The sequence below is a fragment of the Oxyura jamaicensis genome, chromosome 7, assembly GCF_011077185.1.
Source record: "Oxyura jamaicensis isolate SHBP4307 breed ruddy duck chromosome 7, BPBGC_Ojam_1.0, whole genome shotgun sequence".
NCBI classification, from domain to species: domain Eukaryota; kingdom Metazoa; phylum Chordata; class Aves; order Anseriformes; family Anatidae; genus Oxyura; species Oxyura jamaicensis.
In genome coordinates, this window is record NC_048899.1 from 6,541,975 (window position 1) to 6,567,742 (window position 25,768).

At 49.6% G+C, this 25,768-nt stretch overlaps 1 protein-coding gene across 25 annotated transcripts in view; it reads left to right on the forward strand.

The window, feature by feature from the left end:
• Positions 1-25,768, forward strand: part of MAP2 (microtubule associated protein 2) — a 195,364-nt gene that overhangs the window by 111,347 nt on the left and 58,249 nt on the right. For all 25 annotated transcript variants that reach the window (XM_035331554.1, XM_035331562.1, XM_035331548.1 and 22 more), the window contains one exon: positions 18,142-18,427. In XM_035331554.1, coding sequence (XP_035187445.1) covers positions 18,166-18,427 — 262 coding nt within the window. In that variant the 5' untranslated portion in view covers positions 18,142-18,165. The remainder of the gene's footprint in view (positions 1-18,141; positions 18,428-25,768) is intronic.

Genomic DNA, 25,768 nt, shown 5'->3' on the forward strand with positions numbered 1-25,768 from the left:
GATAGACACAGCAGAGACAGGCAACAGGAGCACAGACATCATGAGAGAATTAGGGAGCAAGTATTTTTGGGTTGCTTGCACATTCACACATCTTCAGCTGAGCTAACCGGCACGATCCAGCGGGGGGCTGACAATGCAGCTTTAATGGCAGGGAGAAATTTTAAGGACCTGTTATGTAGCTGTGGAGAGAGGCTGCTATCAGGGACTTGGTGCATACCTTGTGATTTATGTTTGCTTAAGTGGGTTCTGGCACTACAACGTGTCACATTTTTAATTGCTACCCAAGGCAGTTCTTTGTAAAAGTATTTTTAGAAATGAGCAGCCATCAGAAGGAGAAATGCAGGAAGCTTTATATAGCTCCCTGGAGGAAAGAGGGCGAAAGTGTTAGGGAGAGTCTGTGGAGGAATTAAGTCATTTAGAGACAATCCACTTGGCCAGGCCATCAGCCCTACGCAGCTGAAATAAGCTTCTGCATTTTCATTTGTTGTTGTTCTTGTTGTTTGTTATGCTAACATCAATAACAGGGGCTCCTTAATGCGGTGTGCGGGCTGCAACCTTCATCAGGGACTTCAAAGACGTGTTTTTAAACTGTGGCTATTCTTGCCAGTCCTGGCTGACTATGGAGTGTTTTAAGGGCTCAGGATCCCTTTCAGCAGCGCCAGGGGCCTGAGCAGAGTTTTTGGGCTCCCAGGGGCTGGAGCTGTTGGGCAGCCAAGGAGGCTGGTGGCACCCCGGCCCCCTCTGCTGCCCCAGCATGACCAGACAGCAGCTCAAGCTCAGACCTCTGAGACAAGCGTTGCAATCCTCTCCTGTTGGGTTACTGCTGAAAAAGTTTGTCATGCTGCCCCCAGGCAGATGCTGTGTCTGGTCAGTGTCCTTCCTCAAACAAAACTTCCTGAAATCTGGATGTGAAGGCACTGGTTGGGAGCCAGAGTGTCCTCACACAGATAAGAAGAGACAGCTCTTGCCCCGAAGGGTTTGCAGCGCAAACAGGCAAGTAATGGACAGCATGAACATTATAATCCCTCTTTTACGGCTGGGAGAGCTGAGGCACAGGCTTAGTTTTTCCCAAGTTCAAGGTCATGGAGCAGGTGAACAGCAGAGCCCTGGACTGAACTTTGATCTTGCAGCTCAGCGCCTTAAATATAGAGCCCTTGGAAAGATCCTCACGGTTACAGAAATACACGTGTATATATATGTGTATGTTATACCACAGTGGCAGGAGAAAGAAAAACTCTGTTTGAGATGATCTGATAGACATTTACATCAGTGCATGGATTTCTTCCTCTTTTGGTCATTTTTTAGCGAACTGCATGCAGCTAATACCCACTGGAAGAGGACTAATTGCCAGCAAATAATAATTACATTAATCCGGAGAAGAGGTGAGACAATCATAATCTCAGCAGCCCATAGATAATGAAAGGGAAATCTCTTTATTCAAAGTACCGCCTAATTGCTAACGATATTAATCTCCCGGAAATACACGGCTATGAAAAGTAAGCCAAGCTTTTCCTTGAACACAACGTAGAGCAGTTATGTTTTCATCACCAGGAGGTCTGGCTAGTCGTGCCGTTCTTCTTCCGCTTCTTGTAACCCTATGGGGGCATGCTCCCAGCTTTGCTGCAGTCAGCTGCTGGATCGTGGGCTCCTTACCTCCTCTGGTGAAGAACGCGTTGTTATCTGCAGTGCTTAAAGGGGATAGGACAGCTAATAATGTATGAAGATATGGGCGAAAAAAAGACAGACCTTCCTGCTGTAGCTGTACCAAAGGACCATTTTTCCCCTTTCTTTCAGCTCTCTGTTTCCCTCCTCCTAAGATGGTGGCTGGAGCTTCTGGCTCGGCACATGCCCTCCCTCTCTGGGGGATAGGTTTTTGCTCTGCAGGCTGATTCAGGTCGTGCAGAGGATGCCCAGTGCTGTGGCAGGGACAGTGTCCTCAAGAGGTGATCGATCTCTCATGGGAAGGTTCATTCTGTTCCCATCTCAAATGGGATGCGCTCCGGCCATTCTCTGGATTAGAATAACGACAGTTTCTGTCCCATGGACGAATAAATGAGTCTGCTTAAAGAGCTGCATGAGATGACTCCTTGAGTAAGTGGCTAGTCAATTATTCTCCTCTGAGGTGTGAAACTCTTCCCCCTTCTCATGCCATCAGCATCTGCATCAGCTCCTGCATTTAAAACATACCCTACTGAACAAGCTAATTAATGCAGCTTATCACTGGCTCTTGATTGAGCCACAGTGCTAATTATCTGCTCTGAAGTGGCTGCAGGCTGGGGGTGCCTCCTAGTCAAGCTGCAGTAACGGAGTGTCCGTAGCTGTGAATCCACGGGCCACGGGGCTGTGAATTTCAGCACAACAGACAGAGTGGTATCGTACGAATGCCCAGAAATGTATAGACACATAAAAATCTGACTAATTTTATGCACCTTGCAAATGGACCAAATGGAGAAGAATCCAGAGTGCTACATGGCTTTGATTCGTCTCAGATCTCACCAAAAATAAAGGTCGGTCCCAAGTGGCTGTCAGGGTTGCCCCTGCCTTGCACAAACACGCAAATCTCTGGTTTTCCAATCTGTGGCATGGAGCAGAACACGTAGATGTGCTTTATGTTCCTTGAATGGAATATTGTGTAATAGTAGTGGCTGACGACCGTACTGTCAGCTACATTTTTTCCAGGATAAAGCATGCAAAATATATCTGTCTGGGCATCTCTGCTGCCTCTTGCTGCAGGAGCTTGTGGAGCTGATGAAAATGCTGCAATGCAGCAAGTGTACTACCACTGATTAAAAGTAGATTGTCGTTGTTGTTGTTGTTGTTGTTGTTTTTCCCCCTTTCTGCAAGCTTGTGGGTGGCATTTTAATCAAGTTCTCATGGTAACAAACATAATTTAAAAGCACTGAAGCCTACTAAATTAGTCTTTTTCTGTATGTGCTCGAGGTGGGTGTTAAGTCATTACAACTGCAGCGATGCTGCTTATTTCAGTACTGCTGGTGCAGAGATGGCAAGGGAAGGAAAATGGAAGGAAGCGTTGCTGAGTGCAGAAAATCATGGTCTGCTTTTTACCAGCTTCTATTGTTATCTCTTCTGTAAAGAGGGCACAATTAAAGCGATGTGTAAGGTGCTCCTTATGTTGGTTTCTCGTTCCTTTAGCTGTGTTCTGGCATCACGCTTCTGCTGTGTCTGTAATCCTGAAGGAGGCAGCTTGACTGACAGGTATTTGATTCACTACCGAGAGCACGACCCTCCATCCAAACACCTGTATAACACTCGGGAAGCTGGGGAGCGTGTACAGGGCTGGCATTTATTGTGGTACATACAAATAGCTGCAGAGAAGAGCAGCAGGAAGGGGTTAAAGGGAAAGCGGGGAGGATCTGAATCGAGTGGTTCGTTTCCGTTTGTGAATTGGTCTTGAAAGCACCACACGGCTACAACATGCGAACTCCTGGAAATGAGGCGATCGTGTCTGATCTCTAGACGGTCTGCTTGGCTGTCCGACGTAACCGTTTCCATTGCCTTTCGTGCTCTGTGTGCTACACCTGATGAATTTATACTGGGCAGTGTTTGTAGTCTGGCGTAAAGGCAGGGCAGGCGGGAAGGCAGCTCAGCAATTCTGCAGGGTGGCAGAAGACGTAAGCTACAACTGCTCTTTGCTGAGCAAGAAGCTGGTTTATAATCAGAAACCGTGCTGGCTATTGCCCGCTGTTAAATACCTGGGGGAATGAGGTGCTGGTAACTTCTGGGTTTTAAGCTACAGCCTGCCTGCAGTAGGCTACCTCTGTTTCCCCACGTGTCCTTGCCTAGCTCACCTGCAGAAGAATTACAGCCTTGTCTGGGGAGCTGCCTGCTGGGGAAGGTTAAGGCCTGCTGGTGACCTCCCATACCTGGCTTTGTCGGTAAGGCCAAGCCCACACCTCCAAAGAAGCTCTGAGAGTACAATTTAGAGAGGTAGCACGATTGCCTGTAAGACAATGCTGCAGTTAGGCTTTGGGAAAGGACAAAAGCATCTCAGCTATGTGGAAGAAAGGACTTGGTGTCTCCCTGGACTTCCCCAGTTATTTATCTGCTCTGCACTCAGGCTGTTCTACATCCTCCTCAAGAATACATTGGCTGCTTAGACCTTTTGGTGCAAAGGGGCTCGTTATTTGTCGTGGTGCATAAGGGTTCAGTTTTGCCCTTCCGTGTCTTACTTGCCATGCATAAACACTTCCCAGTGCTTTGCAGAAATGGGACAGCCGGGGGACCCTAATGCGTTCTCTAGTACGGCTGCATCGCTTTGCTGCTGCCCTCCCTTTCTGTCATCTTGTAACTTCCTTCTGCAGCAGCTGCTGAAATGGAGAAACGGATGTCAGGAATCAAGTCAGAAGGAACTTTTAATCTGGATTTTTAAGACCTGGAGGGAAAAGCGACTTAATGCTGTGCCATCAGAATGTTTTCCCTGGCCATTTTATATAGCGCTGACTGAGAACTGCTGTGGGAATTCCAGCAGAAGGCTGAATGCTGCACTGATCCACCCCAAGACCAGCTCCTCCCGCATCCTCCTGCTCCTCTCTCTTGCAGCAGCAAGGTGTTCTGGCCTGGTAGGGGAGCACTGGACAGTGTTCATCAGTCTCCCGACAGACTTTGGAAATCACTCACATTAAAGCCTCCTGGGATTCTGAACAGGTAAAGCAGTAGAGAAAGGTCAAGAGCCAAAGAAAATATAGCCACATCCCTCTTTTTTTTTCTTTTTTTTTTTCATTTTTTTTTTTTTCCCAGTAATAGAGCAATGAAGTAGTAGCTATATGGAGAGGAGTGATTATACCGTCGCTTCCTGTCACCGTGGTGTGCAGTTAGTATTGATAGAAAGCAGCCTTCTATTTAAAAACACGTTGTCTCAGTAGTCATTCCTTGCAGTGCAGAGAGGAAGAATGCCACCCTCGTTTCAGAAGCTGCAAGTGGCTGTGAGCAATGCTCCTTGGAAGCTGCGCAGCACAGTAAAGCGCGGTACCTCCTTCAAAGTAGCACGTCGTTTGAACGGTTGATGTCTGAAATACCAACCGTACCTTTTAAATGATAATTTTTTGCACTTGATGTCTTTATATCAAATATAACGATTGGGGTATTGCAGTCTTTATTAGCCTGATGTTAACAATTCCCAGATCTCTGAGGAAAGCCCCTCTAAAATGTTCAGAAATGCAAAAGACAACAGAAATGTAACGAGGCCTGCAGTTTTGGAGTGTCCTTTCTTATCAAATCCTTCTGTGTCACATAAAGTGCCTCCTTGAAGGACAAGTAAATACTTGCTTCAAGAAGAATCTCCTGACTGTGGTAGTGTTCCCAGAGAGCCCTGACAAAGCACCAGCATAAATCCTTCCTGGAAGTCCCCGCTGGCTGGCAGGCCCACAGTAGGGTTTGATCTTAGCAGTGCTTCGGGAGAAGGAGCTTTGGGGTTTATTCTTCTAGCCTGTGCTGCAGCCTCGCTCCTGTAAATGCTTTCAGATTGGCAGCAGCTACAAGGGCAGCAGCGGAGGCCTCCTTTATATAATATATAGGTATCGTCGTAAAAATTCTTTATGGATGTGTCTTCACAGCTCTGTCAGGATGCTTAGTGTTTGACGCGGGGTAAGTCTTGGTGCAGAGATGCATTTCTCTCTTCAGACCAGCTTTGGGTGCCTGCACCCAGCAGCAAGGCGCCCCTCTGTCCCTCATGCCGTCCATCCCTCTGTGTAGCACCGCTCCCTCGCTGCGAGGAGCCTCGGGAAGGTTTTTAGGCAGGTTGTAGAGAAGAAACTGGGCAAGAAGTTCAGGAAGGAAAACTGGAAGGTAACAGAGGAACAGGAAGGAGGAACATGCTGCTTGGGATGAAAGCTGCAGGAGAGGACCTGATACCTCCTCCTGGTTTGAGGAGGATAACGCATGTGAGGTGTGCAACAGTGAAATGTTTAATCTGGACAGCAAACGTGGACAGGCCCTGGGTGGAGACAGAAGCCCCTGGGGCTAATGCTCGGACTGGGATGATGTAGGCAGAGGGAGCGGGAAGAATAAAACCTGTTTACTGAACTAGGCACAAACCCGGAACGTATGCACAAGGGGACCCAGTTAGGACTGTGCCGTCATCTCTAATTTATTCCGCAGCCAAACTCTTGAGGTGTAACCTTGCAACCCCAACGTCCTTGCAGATGGCTTCGTACGCGTGATGTATGTTGATGCACCTCTTGACAAAATCTGCTTTGTGACAGAGGGGTTTTTTTTAGCCTTTTTGGGCTGTCTCTAATGTTCTTCGTCAACAAAAGCACAACAAAACTTTCCATCCCTAAACAAATAAAGTTCAGCACTGTACAGATGTGTAAGTAAGCGGCTGCCATGGCTGGCTTCCCTTGCTGCCGGATGGACAGTGATTTATTCTGTAAGTTCTGCGCCCCGAGCCTTCAGAAATTTTCTTCTTTTCGTCCTGAAGTCTAGCAGTAATAATTCGCAAGCCATAAAAATCGACCTGATTTGTGGGAACCACTGAAGGATGCAAAGAGACATTTCTGTTCAAGGAGACAGGAACAAAAGCGCGTGGTTACTGACCCAGTCATGTCAGACCTAAATTTTGAGGGAATCCCAGGCGTGAAGCGTCCTGCGGAGTGAATAGTGCCTATTCAGCCAGCCCTTCTAGCAGAGGGCATGAATCATCCTCCCGAGCAGAGACAGCCCCTCTGGGCCGGGGCTGAGGTCAGCGGTGGGGCATGTGTTTCAGACTGCTTGCCCTAAATGAAAAAGAAAACATACAAGGCGCTGCTTACGCCGCTGCAACTCTGAGCATCTCGTCTATAAAACATTTACGTTTGGTATCTCGTGGGACCTCTGAGAAGCGGCAGCTCTGGATACATAACCAGGTCCTTCTGGCAGGGCCATCTGTCTTCCTGTCCCCTCACACGCTTTTTGTCTTCACGGGCACCCCTACCCCAGCCTGTTCCCTCAGCTGATCCTCCCGTTTGGCCCCAGCCTAGCCATCATCTCCGTGTCAGCGTCTTGGCTGCAGAGTTTAGCAGGAGGAGGCCAGGCTGATTCCGCAGGCCGGGTTGAAAAGGAGCACCCCTTTCAGCCAGCCCCAGACAGGTGGCAAGGTGTAGCCTACACAGCTTGTTTGGCTGCAGCAGCAGAGGGCTGGACGTGCATCCAGGCTGTGCCACCCTGTTCCAGTTAGAAACTCAGGAGACCAGCAAAGCTGTCCATTGCTAGCAATAGGTGGCTCTTTATTTGCAGTGTGATACGCTCTGCGCTGGGCATTTTCCGTGGCAGTTTATTAGGCGTTGTGGTGCTCAGCAAGGAGCTGTGATATTCCATCCCTCTTGGTGACATTCCATCCCTTCGTTAAAAAGCAGTGACAAGAAACCACGCAATTATTTAATATTCATATTATATTAGCAAGTAAAGGCTCTGAGCCACATTTGATCTGCATTTTATTTATGTGGTAGAAACAGTCCTCTGTCAGAAAAGGCTCTCGTACTGAGAAACCGTGAGCAAATGAATGGACGACGAATTCAGCAGGTGCCTTTTGAACCTCTGCGAACTTTGCTCGTAGGAGCTTTCTGCAGCAGCTAATCCCAGAGCAATTCCCTGCGGTGGGAAGAGTCCCCTCTGGTTGCTGCACCCCTTGCTCTTCATGGAGAGAGGGGTCATCGGTTTTCTCTTCTTGCCTTCTCTATGCTGCAGGTGTTTTTTAGACCCCAGTCCCATTCCTCTCTTTCCTAGGAGGAAGAGCCTCAGCCTGTTTAGCCATTCCTTGCACAGAAGCTTCTCTGGATCTTTAATCACCCTGCTTGCACTCTGCTCCTTTCCAGGCAGCCTGTATTTCGTTTGTGATTGATGCTTAATGCCTTCAGACACGCTAAACCAACAGCGGTGTTGGTGCTGCTGAAAGGCTGCAAAAGACCAAATCTGGAGGAAATCAGAAGTGGCCTAAATCATCACAAGTTAGATCCTGGTACCACTCAAAAAAGCCATCAGGAGCACCTGAACACACAAATGCTTTTGTGGATTTTCTGTCCATCTGTGCTCCGCACGTCCTCTCTCCCGTCGTGCCTTTTGGTGCCCTTTCAGTGGAAATTCCTTCCTGCGGTCCAGGCAGGAGCTGCCTGGCAGAGAGGTGACTCCCCGTGGCCAGAAAGTGACCTTGAGGGCATCTTGTGCGTGCGCGGCCTGGAAAGCACACCGTCATCGGGGTCCTCCAGGCACGGAGCCCTGGGCTGTGCTGGAAAACGGCAGGCTGTGCCACCAGGTGGGGACCGCGGGTGGTGATAACGCACTGACGTGGGGCTGCAGCTCCACGCAGCTCCTTGCTGCTCCTTGCTGCTCCTTGCTGCTCCTTGCCTCTTTGTGTGGAGTAGCGCGTGCTGCCCGCTGCTTGTGGCACGGGTCTGGGCTCGGTGGTTTGATGGGAGATGGCAAATCCTAGCTTTCCTCCTTCCCCTCGGCTGTCTCTTTACATTAAAACGACACTCGTTCAGCCCCATGGCTTGCTTGTTTCTAGACTTCTTCCTCAGTTGCTGAACTTGTTCATCAGTCAGTCTTACCGTTCCTGACACGCGCTTTCTGCACCCAACGCAACTTCCTTGCACTTCCCTGGCCCTGGGCTTGCTTCTTGCCTCCCACAAAACTCATTCATTCCTCGTCTTATCCCAGGAGAACACCGCTGACTTCACATGTGTACGTCAGCCCCTCGGCGCGGGGTGGGAGCAGCGTGGCAGCAGAACAAGGTTAAACCCAACCTGTAGCAAGAAGGTAATCGCACGCACCCGGGGGAGCCCGGGGAGGAAACGAGGCTCTGAAATAGGCCTTTGCTGTGACAGCAAGTCCTGCAATTAAGATTTCAGAAGGGCTGAATGACTCAGTGAGTTGGTTCCTCCTTACACATTAATACCTTAATTTTCTTAACTCAGAAAAAAAAAAAGGAATTCAAAAATGAAAAGAAGCCTTGTAGTTAAAATACAAGCCAGGGTACATAAACTCCTGGTTCTGTTTCAGTGCACATCCCATGATCTTAACTGAAGTCCTTTCAAGGGGAAAAAATACCTCTGAAAGTGAGGGCTGCAAAATCACTACTGTGATTGTGGGTTCCTGCGTTACCTGCTGGGTCCTCCCTGCCCTGCGCCCCCCAGGCCCGAGCAGGCTGGGCAGTGGCTGCTCCGCTTCTTTCCTCTTGTCAGCGGCGGGGTTGGTTGAGTAAAGATTTGGCAGGGAAAAGCTGTCACGTGATAACGTTGTATCCCAAATATTGTGATTTCACCGTCTGAAGGGTTTAAAAGCACAAAAGATTTCTGGGTGTTCTTGTTTCCAGGTAGGGAGAGAGTGTTTGATTTGCCTGGGTATAGAGCCGTGGGTCAGAAGGGTGGGTGGCTGGGTAGCGTATTTTTAAGTCCTACAAGCATGAGGAGATATTTAAGTTAATAGAATTCTTTTGTTTGTAACATTGTTGGTTAGCAAATAGGATGGAGAGATGAAATGATCCTACCACTCGGGTAGGACCAAGGTTTTGCAGCACAGCAGCAGCAAGCAGCTTTTGCAAATAACCTCTTTTCCCATCAGCTTTGCAAGCCATTGTCCCTTCATTTCTATTTATTTATTTCCAGTTAGATGTTTTGTGCTGCAGTTAAAAGCATTGGTTTCTGTTGGCTGTAATGGGTTCTGGGCCTCTGCCTCCAAGGTTTGCTAACCGCGACATGGAGAATCAGAGATGCTTACATGAGTCTGGATGGAGGGGCCTCCGAACAAGCTTTCTTCTGTCTGATGCTCTTTTTCAGCATGAATAAACAATGCTTCTGCTCGACGGTAAGATGTTTCTGCTTCCAATGTGTGCCTGGCATGATTGCCTGGTGTGTCTGAGCGTTGTGAAGTGAAGCTAAAAGCACTCTCAGCAAAAGAGTAATCTGCCCCTGACCTGGGGAGCAAACCTTCTTCACGTGAGCCAAGACTTGTCCATACAAACTGGAGCAGCACATGGCCTTGAAGATCCTTTCCTGTTACCATTGCAGTGCTTCGTTTTCACGTCAGCATCCTTGTGTTGCTTGCTCGGTTGCAGAACAATGACAGTGTTCCTTAACTTCAGTGCGTGGGAGGGCAGAAATAAGCAGAGATTGTGGCTGGATTGGGAAATCTGCCTCTGGGGGTACTGAACTGCCTCTCTTTGGGGCTCCGTGGCCCTGGAGAGGTTACAAAAGCAATGTTCCAGAGTCTTGTCCATGGGCTGGTTCTCCGGCGTATATTTACGGAGAAGAGCCAGCCTGAAATGAGCCCAGGACTTCCGTCTAACCATTTCTAGGAGCTGACGTGATGATGCTCCAAAGATAGCATCTGGGTGTTTCAAAGATTGCGCTGCAGCAGGGACAGAATTAGTTCTGAAAGTTAGGCAAGACTTTTGAAAAATCAAAAATGCAAGCACATTCATGGAGGCAGCTTTTTTTTATTATTATTTTTTATTAAAAGTTCATGGAGTAAAGTGAAGATCATGTGAAAATGTCACGTTTAATGAGATCTTGGCACAACTGAAAGAAGGTTGGACTCGGTGATCTTGGAGGCCTCTTCCAACCTAGACTATTCTGTGATTCTGTGAAATAAGGGATATGGAAATGATTCACCTATGTGGAGAAGGAAAAGACTCCCCAGTGTAGATGATGTGCTTGTTCTGGGTGAGATTCTGGTTGTGTGAGTTTTGCTTAGCACTCCCTGCTCAACAGGCCAGCTTGTCTCATCGGCACGCAGAGCGGCCCCACCGATGTCGGTGAGAGCACCGACCTGTCCTGCACACCCGGTATGCGAGTCACATAGTAGCAGAGTTAATTATAACCCTCGCTGCCTAATTGGAGCTGTCATCCATCACGGAGCCTCTCGAGAGAAGAGATGCGGCATCAAATCAATGTATCTTAGCAAGGTCACTGCAGGGGAAAAAAGAAATCTTGCAGAATTGGACCCTCGCCTTGTTGTGGGCTTTTAGATGGAGCTCGCAGCTCATGCTCGTAGCGTGAGCTGCGAGCAAAGCAGGCACGTAGCTCTGAAGGCTGTTTCCAGCAGCCATGGCAAGTACACGCTTTGGTTGGCGCTACCTTTTTTCCCCAGGCTCGTTCCCAGGCTGCAGTGACAGCAGTTGGCTTGTGCAGCCCATCCTCCAGCTGAGCTGTGGTGATGTTAGCCTGTTAAGCTTCCTTCTTGCCAAGGTCTGGAGCGACCGCTGCGGTAAGGGGGAAGTAAGAAAAGCACAGACTTTGTTTTCTGTTGGAGACACACTTCCTGAGTGCTTGCTGGGTCTCCTTTGCCCTTTAAAATCATCTTAAGCTAAAGGTTTCATCTGGTCTTCTTTGAAACCTTATGTGTAATAAGTGAGGCAAATCTGGTAAAATTCAGGAGGGAGAAGCAGGCCACGAAGGCGCCAACAAGGACCGCGCTGTTGAGACAAGTGTTCATTGCGCTGACTCCTTAATGTACAGTTGCAAATCTCCATTCGCTTGGAGGAACCAAAGCACACCATGCGGAAAGTTTTGATTTCAAGAGCTTTCAGCAGCAAGGAGGCCAGGAGAGGAGAGCTGCTTGGAGGGTGACACGAGATTTTTATGGGGAAAGGCCCCTTGAGCACTGCCTCCTGAGCATCCCAGTGAGCAGCTCCTGCTGGAGCACCTGTGGCACTGGCTAAGGGCTGGGGACCCTCAACAAGACTACCAAAGGCAATTCCTTCCCAAAAACACAAGGAGAGGCCCCCAGTGCCTACTTAGTAGAAAAAACAGGTGGGGAATTTGGCTGAGATGCTCCATGGGAGCAATCCTGGCCTTGCTGAGAGCTGGCTTCAGGGGGAAGCACCAGGCTCCTGCAGAAAGCTGTCAGTCCTCTGGCTTCACCCGTCAGCCCCTTAGGAGGGCGAGGAGGAGGAGGATGTCAGCAGGGATGGAGCAAGGCCTGCCCTCTGCTGTTGAGCAGGAGAGGACCAAGTGCTCATGGTGCCTAAAACCTGCAGGGCTGGGCGTGATTCACTCCAGCATCAGCACCTGTACTGACTGCTCTGGCTTCTTTGATGCTTTTGCCGTCCTTAGCAGGGACCAAATTTATAGGTGATAAGTTTTTTGCCTTCTTTCTCGTTGCAGATATCTGTTATAGTTGTCATGGCACTGTTGTCATGGTTACCAGCTCCTTCAGCAGCTAAAATACCTCTCCTCTCCCCTGCAGGAAGCAATCATGGCTAGCGAGAGATGCGCGCCTGGGAGCGTATTTGATGAATGGCAAGTGGTGTAAAAATGCAGCATCCTGGATGGAAACTGTCAAAAAGGGGCGGTGTTGGCACAGAAACAGGGGGTGGGGATTCACGGAGCTTTTTGACTAGAGCTGAGCCCCGTGGTGGATGCTTATTTTTCAAGGCAGAAGCTGCTGGTGCCATTATTGCACAATTGCAAGAGGTGTCTGGGTTTAGATTTCTGAAGCCTGAGCGAGTTTGTGCGGTCCCTGGGCGCAGGAGCAGGGGCAGCCACGTGTCTGGAGGGCAGCAGCCGATGGCAGCCTGGCTTGGTCATGCTCTAAGCTACTTTCCAGCAGCCACAGGTAATTAATACCTTCCCCAGTGAGGAATAGCTGTGTCAGTCAGTAGTGGCAGCTGAAAGACTCCTCCTCATCCCCTCACCTGCTCCTGTGTCCCTGCAGCAGGGAGGACCTAGCTGCTGCCAAAGGAGCTGCAGTCCTGGCCGTGCTGCACTGCAGGGAGGAGCCAGAGCATCCTGTTCGGAGGTACTCACCAGGCAAAAACCTTTTCTTAAAATGTCTTCCTGCTCCAGTCACCAGGGAGCAGACCGGTGCCGCCTCTCAGCCCGCCTCTGCATCATTCGGGCATCCTGGCTGGCCGTGCAGGGCTTGGTGTGGAGCAGGGGGAATTGGTCAGGAGCTGTGCTTCTACGGGGAAATCATCCCCCCGCTTTGTGCGCCCCAGCAAGTGTTCTGCCTGCAGACCAGTACGTACCAGTTCCCTCGTGCTGCTGGTGATGAGCTGGCTGCCTGCTAAATCATCTCAGCGGTGCTGGAGGTGCATTTCACACACCTGAAGGTTGCTGCTTTTCTAAAGCCACGTTCGCTTTTTTCTGCTAATATCGGCGCCCTTCCTGGCCTTGGATGGCACTTGCAGCTTTCATGGGCCCATTTGTCTCTGTCGTGTCAGCGGAGGTAGCTTCTCTTTAGATTTGAAGGCAAGTTATAAATTCAGTTGGCAATCAGTGTCTGGATTTAAGGGAGCTTCTCCCCTGAGGAAACGTTTCAGAAGTGATTTCTCTGGTGACTTGAATTCTGTGTTTTGGGAGAACTTCCCGTAGACTTAACAGAGTTGCATTTTTTTAGGCTCATCTGGGCGGAGCTTAATTATTCCTGGCCTGATGAATGTTAAAATATTTTCGCTGAGTTAAGTGGGTTTTGAGTTAGGCCCTGTGGCCGTTCCCATCCGTGGCGAAGCCGTGACACCCGGGGGGGGGCAGCGAGTGGAGGCTCCTGTGGTGAGTGCGGCTGCCCACGCCCAGCTCCCTGCCTGCGCTGCTCCCAGCCCGACCACGGGAACTCAGAGGGGATAAATCCAAAGCCCCACGCCCCCGGGGGAGGACACGGGGCAAGGAGGAGCAGGGAAGCTCGAGCAGCAGCTCCTCTGGCTCCGCTCGCCCTCTGCAGTGCCAGTGCTGGAAGTCAGCTCGGCTGCTCCGCGGGCTGGAGCCGTCCTTCATTTTCAGCGCTGGCAAGGCTGCAGGTTGCAGTACCTTTTCTTGCTCTTCCCACAGCCTTTGTTCTGCCTGCGCTCCAGGCACCACCCGCTCTTTTTCATCAGTATTGTAGCTCAAGGTATGACCAAAGGAGCAAGTGAAGGAATCTTCTACAAAAAACGCATGGCTGTCGACTAATGGTCTGCAGGGGGGGTTGGCAGAGCTTTTAAAAGCCCTGAAAGCTAATGCAGATGGGAGCAGATGAACGCTGCCCGTATTTGTCACAGAAGCAAGGTGCTATTTAAGAGGATTGTCTTGCTCGTGTTGTCTAGAAAGAGAGATCTAGCTGCAAGCTAATAACTCAAGGAATGGGCAAGGAAGAAATAAATCATATTTGTTATAAATTAACAGAGGAACCTATTTGTCCTTTATTAGGCCTGAGAGGTAGAGTGGCTGCCATTGAGAGAGGATTAATTTGTCCTGATAATGCAGTATATTACTAGAATTATGGTACTTACACGCCTAGGATCAGCTGGTGAGTGTTGTTAATCGCCCAGCGGCTTGTGGACTGTGACTGAATGTTTGAGCATGAGGGAGGCAAACGTAGCTCCTGCCAGACGCCGTGAGGCTTCCTCCCCGTTCGTGGGCTGTGTGCTGCCCTTCTCTCTGAGCCGTGTGAGGCACGCCACTCACAGCTGCCAGGAATTCAGTTAGGTTGGGAAACGGTGCCTGTTAAGGGACATGAAAGGGTGAAATTCAGTACGGATCTCTTTGTGTGTTGCTGTGGTTCTTAGCGGCATCCAACATCAGCCCTCCTCCTTCCTAAATACTCGGAGATTGCACTTAAAACAGGAACGATGGCAGTGTTCATGTCCTACGTGCAAAAGCTAAGGCTGAGCTTCTGACGGTGGCAGGAGGTTGCTAGAATTTGTCCTCCCAGGTTTCCCACCTCCTCTCTCGTGTTTTTATTCCTGATACCCAACTGCTTAGCTCGGCTTCTCGAGGCACAGCTGTCAGTAAGGTAAGTTTAACAGCAGATTCCCTTGGGAGCCTTGAATCGACACTGCCTGATATTTAGTCTGCAGGTACATCGCCCCGATTGGGCGGTTGGTGTGCAGACAGGAATTGAAGGTTTTCCCTGTTATTTGCCAGTATGAGCTAGTTTGCACCCTGCAGGAAAGCAAGGGCTCTGCGAAATCCTCCAATATTGGCCTAATTCTGCTCTCTTAAAAAGTGAGACTCCTAGAAAATTCATCCTCTTACACGCCGAGGCAACGTTAGTGTAATGCTAAGCTGAAGCCACGAAATGTATGGAAGGGCAGCTAGTGCAGCAGGATGCGTAAATCAGCACGATGTTGGGCTTTGCACGTCGTGCCCTCGTGCTGCATCATGGGGGGTGATGTGCTGTGCCTCCAGCTCACGGCGCTCAGGCTCGGGTCAGCCCACCAGCAGCAGGAGCTGGTGTCACATCGAAGAGCACACGGGTGGAGAAATACGTGTACAGCACCTCTGAAAGGAGGAGGTAGCTGCAAAGCTGGACCGCATGTTCCCCACGAGGTTTGTCCCTCTGTCTTAGTTCCAAGTTATTTGTTTCCCTTCTCTCTACAGCTCCCACATGGCTGGAAAGGATGAGGCAGTCAGTTTTTACCCCCATTCCTGTACAAGCCATTAGTTTAGAAGGCAGAATATCCAGCTCAGATCCGTAATGCCATCCCAAGTGCCCCGCATGAGTTAGGAGACATGAATTTCAGGTAAGAAATGGCAGGAAAACAACTAACCTGGTGGCATGAGGCCCACCTGTGTGCTGGCTGTGAGCCGTGAGTGGATGATGCTGTACAGCACAGAGTCATTGCTAGATTGCCGAGCACGAAGATGCGCTGTGTGACTCACTCGCAGTGTTTCTACTACCATTATAAACTCTGAGAGCACTTGATGAATAACAGAGAGTCAAGAATGAATTCATCCATGTTTCACTCTGTAGCGGTCTATTATAAATACCGAGCCAAATTCTGCCTCCAGATACATACAACTCTCATTGAAGCCTGCCCACTGTATTTATTTTTAAAGATAAAAGCACTTCTGTTGCTTCCACAGAGGACTTCTGTGACACAGTCCATTGTAAGGATGTGAATATCCTTCCTCAAGAGCTTGAAGAGAAGCGGGGAGTGTCTGCCTGGGACGGGGAAGGGCACTTCAGAGATAACAGCCTCCAGGCTGCGGCACTGGGATCAGAACTGTTACCTTCGTCCAAGGGATTTTCAGCAATGCGTTTCCCCGTGGTCGTGTCTTACATTACCCTCTCGCTCCCCGCAGAGGCTCCAGGCTCTGTTTGTGGTACCCAGGGGCTGAGCTGCTGCATGTTCATGCTGCTCCTGGGGCTCGAGATGCATGGGGTGGGTGGGGGAAAGCTAAGCCAGGGATTGGGTTGGAGGTGGGTGTTTTCTGAGCCTCTTTGAGGGGTGTAGATGAGAATCTCACTGGTCTGCCCAGAACAGGCTCCATCCTGCCCTTGGACCCTGGGCATCGGTGGCTTTGGTTGTGTGCTGCTTGGTCCTGTACTGAGGGAGACATCTGTCCTGTGGGCACACGTTTTGGAAAGGTGAATCAGAGATTGCGTTCTGATCTCATGCAGTAAGCACCTAGAGGCAGCGTTGTCTCTCTGGTACACATGAGAGGGTCTTTTGCCCAGCTTGGTCCCTCTCCTTGGTTATCACCCCTTCATCTCTCCCATATGGATTCCATATGGCTGCATCGAGGCTCTGGCTGTACGTGCAGAATCACTCCCTGATGGCTGGGGTGAAGGAGGCTGGGAAGGCAAAGGGGTGCGGATGTGTTTATGATGGCTGGGGCCCCTGGGGGCACATCTCGGGGCCACCAAGCTCCATGACACTGCTCAGCCCACCATTTTTGTTACAGCTCAGACAAATGCCAGGTTTGAGTTTTCGCCTGCCCCTGCAGCCTTCATGTGGTTATATATCCCCAGGGAACGGTGCTGGGTGGGTGTGAGAGCAGAGCTGCACCTCCCAAACCCAGAGGGTTTCACTGGGTGGAGAAGGAGTTGTTATTCCTTTTTCAGGTAGAATTAGAGTTTGAGTCACACCTTTATTATGAATGAAATAAATTCATGATTCACTGTGATTTTTAATTTAAATCAGCACAGAAAGCCATTATTATTAAACAATATCTGATCAGAAGGGGGTTGAGTTACCGATGCTGAATAATTATAAGACAAATACTAATAGACTTTCATCATGCTTAGATACTTTCTGCAAATTGACCCGGCTCTGTGAAAACCGTTGTTCTGTCATGGTGGGATTTTAATTCAGTGTCTGCAGAATATATGCACCGTGTAGTTTTCTGCGTTTGCTTCTAGCCTGCTCAGCCTCTGCAATACCTGGTTGCTCCACCACATTCAGCTGATTTCTATTAGGTGGCAAGCGCTGCTGGAGAAGGCCTTCTGGTTTTTGGTTTTCACTTTGATGTTGCTGGCAGAGGTCAAGCCCTTCTCTCCCCGCAGAATTTACCTTATCATGGAAACACAGATTACAGTATGCTGTCTTCCTCGGCTTACCTACTGAGGAACTACTGGTCCATGAGGCTCAGCCAAAGCCTGTGGCTTGTGCAATGGCTTCCTTCCTGGCTTGGACAAATGTGAGCTAATTAACAGCAGTGAAACACATGTGAAGTAGCAAATAATTACTAGTTTTGTTTATGTATAAATACTGATAGTCATAGGAGAGTGCAAACACTTGTATGGGAAACAAATGTTTCCCATGCACTGTTTGGGTCAAAAGCAAATGGGTGCGAACGCTCCCAGAACAGTAGGAGGGGATGCATGCAGGGTCAGGCAGAGCCTATGTTCGGGAGCCCCCTGAATGTTCTGAAGTGTCTCTGCCGCAGCTCACAGCAGGCTGCAGATGCTGTTCAGGATCCTGGGCCTGAAGAGCCCTCTGTTAGGCGAAGGCTGAGCTCATCGCTGCACCCGTTATTTGTGACTGCAGCGAAATGTTCCTAGCAGCTTCACGTCTCTAAGCAGTTACTGCATTCCCTCTGCCCTGGAATATCCTCTATATCTATCCTGCATTCCTTCTGTCACCCTGGAAGACATCACTGCATCCCGGTATTGATTCACTTCTCATTAAGGGTTTACATTTCACTGGCGTTAATGAGTTAAAATCAGGTTAACCAAAGGCAGCCCTCCAGAAACCAGTGTTAGTGGCATCTGGGAGTCAGGGAGGATCTGACCCCTGATTTTTTACCGCTCATGGCTTGTGTTGGTTTCAAAGCTGGCTCACCCATGGCCAGGACAAGCAAGCAGAGACACTTCTGCATTTAAGCCCTCTCTCATCTGCAGGACAAGAGCTGCTGGCACCACCCCTGTGCTGTGCCTGGTGGCTATGTGCTGGCCGGGGCACAGGCACCCCCTTGGTGCTGATCTCTCCTGCTCGTGTCGTTACAGGACAAGTGGTGAAGGAGAGGAGAAATGGCGGAGGATAGGAAAGACGAAGCCAAGGCACCGCACTGGACTTCGGGTCAGCTAACAGAGGCTTCTTCACACCCGCATTCACCCGAAATCAAGGAACAGGGTGGCGCAGGTGCTGGACTGGTCAGAAGTGCCAATGGGTTTCCCTACCAAGAGGACGAGGAGCCCGGGCTGGGCAGCCGGGAGCAGCCGGGGACGTACGCTCGGACCAAAGAGAATGGGATCAACGGAGAGCTGTCGGCAGGGGACAGGGAGACCCCAGGTAACATACCTCAAAACCCTGCAGCTGAACACAGCTGAATACCGGGCAGCGCTCTGAGAAGATTTTAGGAAAGCCATGAGGGCGGCTTAGTGCATCCTGGTAGCTGCGAGGGGGTCACCTCACTGGGGATGGGGGAAGCAGCCAGTGCACAGGAACCACGTGGCTGCTCGGGGCTGGGAGCAGGAAACCACTCAGGTGCTGTGCGCGGACAGTGTCCTGCTCTTGTGTGCGTGTGTGCAAAGTTTGGTTTCTGCCGTTACTGCTCACAAGTAGCAACTTCTAGAAACCCACCAACAGTTTGCAGAATACCATGTTGATCGGTCTGGCCAGGAATAGCACATTCGGCATTTATTCGCCACAGGCTAGGCGTATTTCTTGGGGTACTCTCTAGGGCTTTGTCTGTTTGTAAACTCTGTTAGGATTTTAGGATTCAGTTTGTTATTTGGGGGGGGAAAGGGGGAATGTGACTGTGTCAAAATGAAATATGCAGAGCAAGTTTCCTGTTTTAGAAATAAATGCTAATTCACTGTGTGCAGAGCTCCCTCTTTAAACCCCAAATGCACAGTGCAAGAGGAATGTCTCTTGTACCGGCGCTAGTGCCCTTGATGCATCCATCCATGCATGCTGAAGAGATCTTTCTAGCAATGTTTGTTGGCTGTTGACAGCACTTTGAGATGTTATCCATAATTTCTCAGCAGTTGGAGAATGTTAAGGCTTTCAGACCCTAAAGTCATTTCATAAGCAATTCTACTAGAAATCAATACTTCTGCTACAAGGAAATGGGTTTGGATTTTAAGAGTCCCCTTTTGTGGTTAGCCAAAACTAGAAAGCCATCAGTAAAAGAAATCCTGTGATCCTTCAGGTGAGCACGTTGTTGGTGATGGTTCGGGAGGATGATAACAAGATCTCTTTCCTTTGCTCTAACCTAACTTTGTGCTGTGCTTAGCCAGCAAATTAACAGGAGCAGCTGTACAGGATCACAGAGGTAAGATGCTGCAGTTCTTAGGGCTGTGGAAAGACTGGATGGAGTGTTTTTCTCCTTTGCCACAAATGTTTCAAACAACCTTGGACAAGTCACCCGTGCGCAGGGAGAATAACTCGACAGAATGAAGAGGAATTTCCTCTCCTTATAGAAGGAGAAGAGAAATACTCTTCTCAGGTGCTCTCAAAGCTCAGGGCAGTGTCTCAGAGTCGTGGATGTTTAACTGGGGAATTTTCAACTAATGGCTGAGAGGAAGCAGGAACCCAGTGCAGCAAATCATTGGGCATTGCAGTAGAGTATTTTCACATCGCTTTTTCAGATGAGGGATTAAAGAGCAGAACAAATCCAAATGTGGCAGTGGGACCAGAGAAGTGCACTTACCGAGGGAACGAGATTGCTCTTGATCCGTGTGAAGTTTGCTTCGATCACCACTTTGTGGCCTCGTTTCCTCCTCCCCTGCTTTTTTTCTCACTGTCTACTTAGATTGCAAGATCTCTTGTGTGGGGACTTACTGTCAATACATGCAGCTATTGCTAGGGAGTCTTAATATAGCTTATTTCATGGCATCTTTCTTTGTCCTTGAAAACCAGAAAAGTCCCTAAAACTGCTTGCCTTCACGCATGAATTTCTAGTTCTCTGGAAATTCAAATCTTTGAGCTCCGACTTAGAGGAACATTAATGCAAGGTAAAGCATCTTAGGATACAGAAGATATATTTTTAATCATTTCACTCCTTTTAAAGGCCATCAGGATAAACCTGTCAGCAATTTAGGGCAGTGACAGAAATGAAGGGGGGCACGGGTTGCCAAAGGCACACTGGTGTTTGCTAGCAGGACATGCTTTCAGCATCATGAAGCAATTTGATTCAGAGTTTGATCTTGAAACCAGGACTGCCATTTGCTGCTGACTTCAGCCATCTTTGCTCTGTTTGCTTGTAAATAGTAACTGCAGCGGGGTGTTGTATCCGATACGACATTTAAATGCCACTGTGATACACATAATCACCAATAACGCAAATCATTTAATCATTTGTAGTAGCTTTCTGACTCCAAACAGCTGAGGAGAAAGTGTACAGGAAGCCAAGGTCGATCGAGATAATTAAGCCAAACTGTGAGTTTCTGTGGATTTATAGGGATATTATTTTTCCTGGTGTAAGTCCAGACCAATAACCTAGGCTGCTCTGGCTTCTCAGCCTTCGTGTCAGAGGCCATAAACCCCCAGTATCAGCAAGAAGAAGCTCATCCAAATGGAGCACAGATACGAGCAGGCATCCCCCAGAGGGAGGCATTCAGCAGCAGTGCCATAGCGCCCTGGGGGCACAGCACAGCACCGGGGCACCCGTTTGCAGGGCTCGTGCTGTACAATCTGTGCGTTAAGGGGAAGGTTAGAGCCACCAGGACAAAGGCACCTTATGCCAACACTGATGCGGAGGCAAGGGGTGCTAGTGGGGGAGGAGAGCAGAGTTCTTGCCAAAACACATCCAATCTATCACTGCAAGTGACGTTTTTAGGTTTGCACAGTTAAAATTTGCCTTCCTGTATAGATGTGTGCGTCTCTCTCAGCGTTTATCTAAGAGTTATTGAGTCTGACCTCAATTTTGGAATCCTCTGAATCTGGCTGTTGTGTTGCCTTTGATTGATCTGCCTCTGTATCGTGCTGGTAATGGCTGCATTATGGAGGCACATCAATGCCCTTCTTTCTAATGGGCCCACAGGAACGTGAGAGAGTGCTCAGCGCTGCGGGCAGGGCAGCCTCGGGGCCTGATCCGGCATCTGCTGAAGTCAAAGGCAAATATGTGTGAGAGAATAGGCCCGGTTTATTGGCACAACGCATGGGAAGCTGTTCTGGATGTGATATAAGGAAGGGTGCTAAAGCAGATATTCGTTTTCAGTGTGTGTGTATGTATACGTATTTGGGCTACCACAGGTCCCACACTGCTCCCGAGTTGTTCCTGAAGGCACCTTGCCCTTGGGCAGCCTGCAGCACCCCACCGAGTTTTATCGTCCTCTCCCTGACCCCTGCCTCTTTGAGTTCTTGCTCATGTGTGCGTGCACACACAGAGCATCTTGGGTGAGGATCTTGTGAGTCTTAAACGTGGAGGGATTGGCGCTGTAGCTTTTGTCAAGCCAAACATTTCCACATCACGTGAGATGTGTGCTGCACCAGGGGCGTGATGGTGGAATCTCTGGAAACTCGCTCCGAAGCGGGCTGATGTGGAAAGCTTTGGATTGGAGCCATGGCAGAGCACAGGATGTGTTGGGCTTGTAAAGAAATATGAGTGTGGCAGCCTCTTCTTGGCTTACTGAGAAGTCGTGGTCGACTAGTTGGGAGGAAGCAGCGAGGAGCAGTGCAGATGTGCTTCAGCAGCCCCTGGGAAGAAGCGCTTCAACACCATCCATCGTGTTTGACTTGCAAGGAGCATCAAGCTGCAAAGGTTTGTTTTTCTGCACTTAAAATGCATTTATTTTTCTTTTCAGTAATGTAATGACTAACCTGTCAGGTTGATGTAATTAGGGGTGAAAGCAGTTAGCCGTATTGTGGAGCATCTTCTCTGCTGTGTCTGTGTACAGTGACTCAGCTGACTGAGCGCTTTCTTCATTAGATCCCAAATGCAGGCTTATAATCGGAGGGGGGTGGGTTACCCACACAGTTACTGATGAATTATTTTTCTGACAGATTAAGGGAAAGCATTTCCTGAAATCCTATCATCAGGGCCGCAGGACAGCGGCTCCATCCCCGTGTCACTTGATATTAAGGACAGTAACGTGTCCTGCCAAAGTGACAGAGCTCCTCATTAATTGGCAGAGTACCCAAACTGCGTGGGATGCAAAAAGACTGCTGGAAAATTGGAGCAGACTTCATGAGATAGCAGAGAGCATCACAAGTTGAGCTCTCCTGCATTGTTTTTCAAAGCCTTTGAGTCATAGGAAAGGTGGATGTGAGGAAGGTCGGGGCAGATAAATGGGAGAGGCAAGTGTTTTTGGTGGCTGTGGAGACCCAGAGATGGGTGTGTGTTAGTCTGTAAGAGAAACAGAAAGAGGAGAGAGCCCTAGGCCTATAGAGAGGGATGAAAAAGGGGCAGGGCTGAGCTGAGGGAGGCATGAGGGACCAAGGAAGGGACCAGACCCAGCACTGGGAAAGTTAGGAGAGGTGGTGGGCAGAGAACTGGTGAGAGGAAAGATGTGAGGGAGTAAAGCAGGGGCAAGGAGGGGGTTGGGAAAGAAGGAAAAATGGAAGAAAAGAAGAGTGGAAAGTGGTTCAGTTTTATCTGTTCATCCCAAGCCAACACATCCTTTGCATGATGGCGAGTATTGCCCTAGAGAGGAGGGGACTCAGACAGCAGGAATGGCACCGTCTACAGGGAATAACCGAGGAAGAAGCTGGGAAGGGGTAATTGAAGTTCCATCCCCGGATGCAGTCCGTCCTAATTCAGCCATTTGTTTTAAGGCTTTGTTCAGCCAGACTAAATGGGTGTCTGCAACAAATGTGTTCCTGTGACCAACTACTCCTTAAAAAAGCATATTGAAACAAGCTGCAGGGAATGTCAGCCTGAAGGAGCACCCTGCCATAGCCAGGGGACAGATGAGCAGAGTTGTGGGGTCCCTTTTGTCTGTCTGTGCAGAAAAGTTGTGGTGCAGGTAGGGATTGCGCGTGTTCCAGCCACCTGGCAGCACTACAAGGAAACAATCCGTGTCCCATCGTCTTGCCTAGCCTTGTAGCAGCCCGTCTCCAGGCAGAGAGGCTCTTCCTCAGTCCTCACTGCTATTGCATGGTTAGAAATCACTGTGACCCCAGTTCTGCTGGCTCGAGGCGCTGCATCCACCAGGGCAGGACCGGAGCTGTGACGGCTGGCTTGGGGGCAGGACTGCAGCGCTGTGCTCGGGGTCAGCAAACACAACGGCCTCTCCATGCTGAAACTGCACCAGGCAGGTCAGTGCTCTGTCCTGGGACGTGTTAATGTCTCGTCCCCCCTGCCAGGGACTTGTCATTTAATCTTCCTTCCTTTGCATGTTTGTCTTTCTCTTTTTATGGTACAGATGGCACTGCCAGTAAACATAAACAGGCCTTCTTCATCCAGAGGCCTTTTTAGCCTTTCTTCCCAACAGCACTGCTTTGTCACAGCTCTCCTTTTCATTTGACTGCTGGCACTGGCTGTCCTGCTGCTGCCCAAGCCCCTCCCCAAGCTCCCTGATGGCCCGTTCCCCAGAGGTGCCCCCCTCAGCTGGGCTTTTTCAGCAGCCAGCACATCTCAGGCACTACAGACAAAATGCATAGAAGGACGCGAAATGAGGGATGTTGAAGGATGAATGTGATTGCCGTGCTCGTCCCGTATCCGTCGTTTGTTTTGCAAAGCTTGAAGAGTGCATCTTACCGTGTCATTGAGAGCTCCCGTGAGACGGGAGCTGTTAATTAGGCATTTTCATCTCCCTCCCTTTGCCCAGGAAATGTGACAGTAATTACTGTGCACCATCATCTTTGAAGATTTAGAGACAGGCAAACAGACTTCTGAAACTTTTCTTCTCTATGTTGAGAGTAATACAAGTGTCATTTTCTGGGACTCGTTCCTGGAATGTTTTAGACGTGTTCGAGGGGTGTTGCTGGGGAGAGCATCGCTGGAGGCAGCAGAGGACCAGAGTCGAATGTGGCTGAGAGACGGCACCACCCAGCTCCTTCCTTCATGCTCCCTGTTCTTTCTGCTGCACCTTGGTGTTTTCTTGTGACGCCCGGAGCTTCGTGAGGGAGCTCTTCCGTTCCAGCTCCGATCCGAGGGCAGGGAGGTTTGGAGGAGGGTTCTCTAACAAACAACAGAGCCTTGTCTTGCAGGCACACAGCCCCTCTGTTTCAGGCGCAGCTGAAATGGCAACTTCTTCCCCAAAGTCACCTTGATAGGGAAGCAGCATGTTCTCAGGTGTGACAGCCCATGCTCTTCCTCCCCTTTTCCCATTACAGAACCCCCGTGCATGCCCTGCTGCCCAGCCGTGGCTAAGCTGAGCTCCCTGTGGCCGTGCCTGCTGGAGGCCGGTCCCGTTCCCCGTGGGCGGTGCGGGGCCGACCCTGGTGCCATCAGAGCGGCTACGAAAACACCAGTCCGCTGCTACTACTGCGAGGAGTGCCAGGCGCTGCTGGCTGCCTTTTTCCACGTTGCCATGCCAACTGGTCCCCGTGCTGAGCCAGCTCCCTCTTTAAGCTCCGCCGAGAGAGAGTCTGTAGCCTGGGAGCTTATTTAGCATTCAGGAGTGCACAGCCTCTCTGTAACGGCTCCGAGGCACAGCCAGGCTGTCTGACAAAGGGAAGGAGCAGCCTTCTTTTTGGTTTTCCCTTCACCTCCCAAATTTGCTCCTCAAGACGGGGTAGATGGGGAGAGAGACTGGGAGCACCATGCAGTGGGACCTCACTGAGGCACAACTTGCATGAAAATGGAAGGGGCATGTTGCTCTGGGGGGCATTTGTGGTGCAAGATAGATGTGTGTGAGATGATAGAGATGCATTTATATAGAGATACATGTATATGCACACATTTCTCGGTTCAACTAACCCTAATGAGCTACTCTGTATTAAAACAGGAAGGCAAAGCAAGCTGGGTTTTAATTCAAGCAAGGATCTCAAATGAAAGATGAGGAGGGAGCCAGGGATAAAACACCTGTCTTTGTCTTCCCTGCTGTTTGAAGCTGTGAGGTTAATATACAGAGAAACAAGTCATCTTGTCTCACACGACATTCATATCCTGAATTAGGACAGCAAAACCAGTAGTTATGTGTTGGTGCTTTGCCTTGGGTTCCTCCTGTTTGCTACTGCTAGATTAACTGCTTGCTTTAAGTCATTATAATGATAATTAATACAGGTTTGCTTGCCTTTGCCAGCCGAAGGGACGGAAATCAGCATAAAGCAGCTGGCATTAGCTGGCATGTGAGCACTGCTAATCCAGTGCCTGCCCGCACCAGCTGTGAAAAGGTTGATCTGGAAATTCAAAGGCAAGGTTCAAAGCAAGAGGGCTGTGTGCTGGTTTGGACTCAATCGCTTGTTCTTCGGGAGATGCTGAGCAAAACATTTACATTTCCAAAACATTTACATTTCGACTGCAGAGCAGAGCCAATGGTGCTTGGAAAGCTCATTTTGAGGTGATGGTTTGGAAATGCTGTCCTGATTGTTCGGGGGGGTTTTGTTGTTAGTGAGTTCCTACTCGAGACATGCAAACAGTGCAGGAAACTCAAGTCACCCCAGCTGTGTACGTGAGATCACATGCACGAGCTCTTCTCCTGCGCGAGGCAAAGACTGGCTCAAAGCTTCAGCACTTCATCTTTAACTGCATGCAGTATGTGGAAAAGAATTGTGAGATGCCGTTATCTCCAAGGCAGGCAA